The sequence below is a fragment of the Sarcophilus harrisii genome, chromosome 5, assembly GCF_902635505.1.
Source record: "Sarcophilus harrisii chromosome 5, mSarHar1.11, whole genome shotgun sequence".
NCBI classification, from domain to species: Eukaryota; Metazoa; Chordata; class Mammalia; order Dasyuromorphia; family Dasyuridae; genus Sarcophilus; species Sarcophilus harrisii.
In genome coordinates, this window is record NC_045430.1 from 192035210 (window position 1) to 192038559 (window position 3350).

The 3350-nt window shown below is 38.7% G+C and overlaps 1 protein-coding gene across 1 annotated transcript; it reads left to right on the forward strand.

The window, feature by feature from the left end:
• The first annotated feature begins 483 nt into the window (after nucleotides 1-483).
• Nucleotides 484-2031, forward strand: LOC100923890 (olfactory receptor 6V1-like). Its single transcript, XM_003772415.2, has one exon. The coding sequence runs from the start codon at nucleotides 520-522 to the stop codon at nucleotides 1459-1461; it is 942 nt and encodes a 313-aa protein (XP_003772463.1). The 5' UTR covers nucleotides 484-519; the 3' UTR covers nucleotides 1462-2031.
• Nucleotides 2032-3350: the final 1319 nt, after the last annotated feature.

Genomic DNA, 3350 nt, shown 5'->3' on the forward strand with positions numbered 1-3350 from the left:
GACCAATGTTTCAGATAGTTACTCTCTTCAAAGAATCTCTAAATGCCTTGGAATCATATAGCTTTCAGGGGATAGCACAAAAATCACAGTACCATAATGCTCTAAAGAGATTTACTTAAACATATCCAGGTGATTTTAAATCTCAAATTTAAAAGCTACTATTCAGAGCAGATTTTTGACATTCTCAGAGGTAATGGCAAAGGAAGAGATCAGAGGCTGTAAATCTTTTCTCCCTGGGAAAATGGGGACAGAACCATTGTTGTTGTTGTTGTTGTTGTTGAGGCAATTAGGGTTAAGTGACTTGCCCAGGGTCACATAACCAGGAAGTGTTAAGTGTCTGAGACCAGTTAAAAAACTCAGGTCTTCCTGACTTCAGAGTTGGTGCTCCATCCACTACACCAACTAGCTGCCCCTCCCCTTTTTTCCACTTCTCTCTGTGCATCTCTGCCTCTTTCTTCATCTTTGCCTCTTTTTAATCCCCCATCCTCTTTTTCTTCCAGGTTATCCTGTTATAAGAATATGGCAAATCTGAGCCAACCATCTGAATTTATCCTTTTGGGCTTCTCAGTCTTTGGGGAGCTGCAGATGGCACTGTATGGGCCCTTCCTGGTACTTTATCTTCTGGCCTTCACAGGAAACATAATCATCATTGCCATGGTCTTCGCCAGTGCCCAACTACATACACCTATGTACTTCTTCCTTGGAAATTTTGCCCTACTAGAGACTTTGGTCACTATGACTGTAGTACCCAAGATGCTTTCAGACTTCCATGCTTCCACGAAGACAATTTCCTTCACTGGATGCATGGTCCAATTCTATTTCTATTTCTCTTTCGGCTCTACCACCTTCCTGATCCTGGCAGACATGGCCCTGGACCGCTTCATAGCTATTTGCCACCCACTACGCTATGGTAGCCTCATGAGTTCTGTAGTATGCATTTCTCTGACAGGGGCTGCCTGGGCAGCACCTTTTCTGGCCATGGTACCCACTGTTATCTCCCGGGTACAGCTCTCCTATTGTCATGGCAACATCATTAACCACTTCTTCTGTGACAATGCCCCACTGCTACAGCTAGCTTGTTCAAATACATCCCCACTAGAGTTCTGGGACTTTATGATGGCCTTGGCTTTTGTCCTCAGCTCCTTCCTGATAACACTTGTATCCTATGGCTATATCATTACCACAGTGTTGCATATCCCTACTGCCAGTGGCCGCCAAAAGGCCTTTTCCACATGTGGCTCCCACCTAACTCTGGTCTTTATTGGCTATAGCAGTACAATATTTGTCTACGTTCAACCTGGTAAAGCACATTCTGTGGAGCTCAACAAATTTGTGGTCTTAATCACTTCTATCCTGACCCCTGTCCTCAATCCCTTTATTTTTACCCTCCGCAATGAGACAGTGAAGACGATTATCCGAGGACAGGTGCAAAGACTAAAAGACCTAAAGAATTCAGCATGATTGGGAAAGAGCCCAGATGTATTGTATTAAGGCAAAGGATGAAAAGCATTAAGGGGTATTGGAAGACAACTGTAAAGGGAAGGAATATTCTACATCACTTCAAGAGAGGCCTGGTTGATAGGACCACTAAGAGAAATAGTGAAATCTTCATTTCTGCCTTTCTTCTCTCAGTGCTTTCCATTTGCCCTTTACTAACATAGTTCATACTTCTCACCTGTCATTGAAAAAACCATCTGTAGGTCTTAGAGTCTGGGAATACACTATAAATGGACAGAATGGAGCAGACAACAAAGGTAGAACAATAGGAAAGAACGCTTAATTTGAGAGTAAGATGACATGGATACATGCATGGGGTATGCCTAAATACATTTGTACACACAGTAGACATGTGTTTATAGCAGATTTACTGTGTATATGATCAATGGAGACTGTTATCTCTATATCTTATGTGTTTGCAAAAATGGGTGTGCTGGTCAACAATTATTTACTAAGTGTTAACTCTGAGGCATTGTGCTATGTGTTGGAGATACAAAGAAAGGCAAAAAGCAGTCCATACTTTTGAGAAGCTCAAGCTAAATGTGTGTTTCTATTAGATAGACTAAGGGCTCCATTAGAGGATTGAGGGAAATGATAAAAAAGATTCCTAGAAACATTCTCTTCTCAGGAATAGAGTACTCTTTCTATGTTTATTTAATGTTATCTATTAATCATGTGTGCGTGTTTGTATATACACACACACATATATATAAACAGATATATTAGCATTTTTATCCTCACCCACTAATCTACCATGAAAGACAATGTAATCACATTTCCATTCTATTTATAATAATAAACAAATATCTCACACAGGGGAAGATGCCAAGGAATTGAAAAAAAATCATAGGCCAAGAAAAGGAGATTGAGACATTAAATACCAATCCATGTTCCTTCTTTCTGTCTTCTATAAAATCTTTGTGATAAAAATGCATGTAAGGTCATATTTGGTGGAAATCTGAGAAAAAAATGATGGGTTTTTAAAAATGATTTTATACAGCAAAAATTTTTACAATCACATAGTTAATTAAAATGTGCAGAAAATACAAAGTTTTGCTGTCTATTATTTATTTTAAAGCATTTCCTATGGAAAAACAAAATGCATCTCTAAAAGCTTTCTTTCAAGGTATTATCTTACATGGTCATGTTAAAATAATACAAGATTTTTGATAAATGTACTGTTTAAGATAACTGTTCAATGTTCCTCTGGTTATCAATGTAACCTGCAATTCAGAGTAATTTGGATAAGACTTTCTTCATTGGTAGAAACTGATTATTCAACCCTGCTTGCGTGGGTTGGCAAAAGCTTTGGAAAAGAGAGATGTTTTGAAGCTGGAAACTAAAAGACCAGGATCTTGGACAAATGGAATTATCTGTTATTCAGAATTTGTGTGTTCATTGTGACAATGGCATTTGGGAGTCAAATCATGCATATACAGCCTGAAGCACTCCTAGAATGCTAAACTATAGGGATCAGGAAGAAGCAGATAACTAGGCAGTTATTATCTAGTTATCCAACTGCCCCTATCATAACATATTCCAGAATCTCAAAAGACATAAAAGTCAAGGTCATTGGTCTATATCTTCTCTTATTTTGAAAATCAGGAAAACATTTGCTTGTCTCTAGTCTTATCCCACTTCACTTATTCTCTGCTATTACAAAAAGATCACTGAGAGTAATTCCATTAATCACATCTGCCCAGGCTTTCTGCACTTTCTAATATTCTCTTTCCAGGAAAACCAAAGAGAACTGAGAAGGCCTCAGGAGGTGCTATCAAAGATGCAGCTTTTACTGAAGTGTAACATGGCACCATCACTACCCAAACCCTATGTTTTATGCTGTGCCCATAATC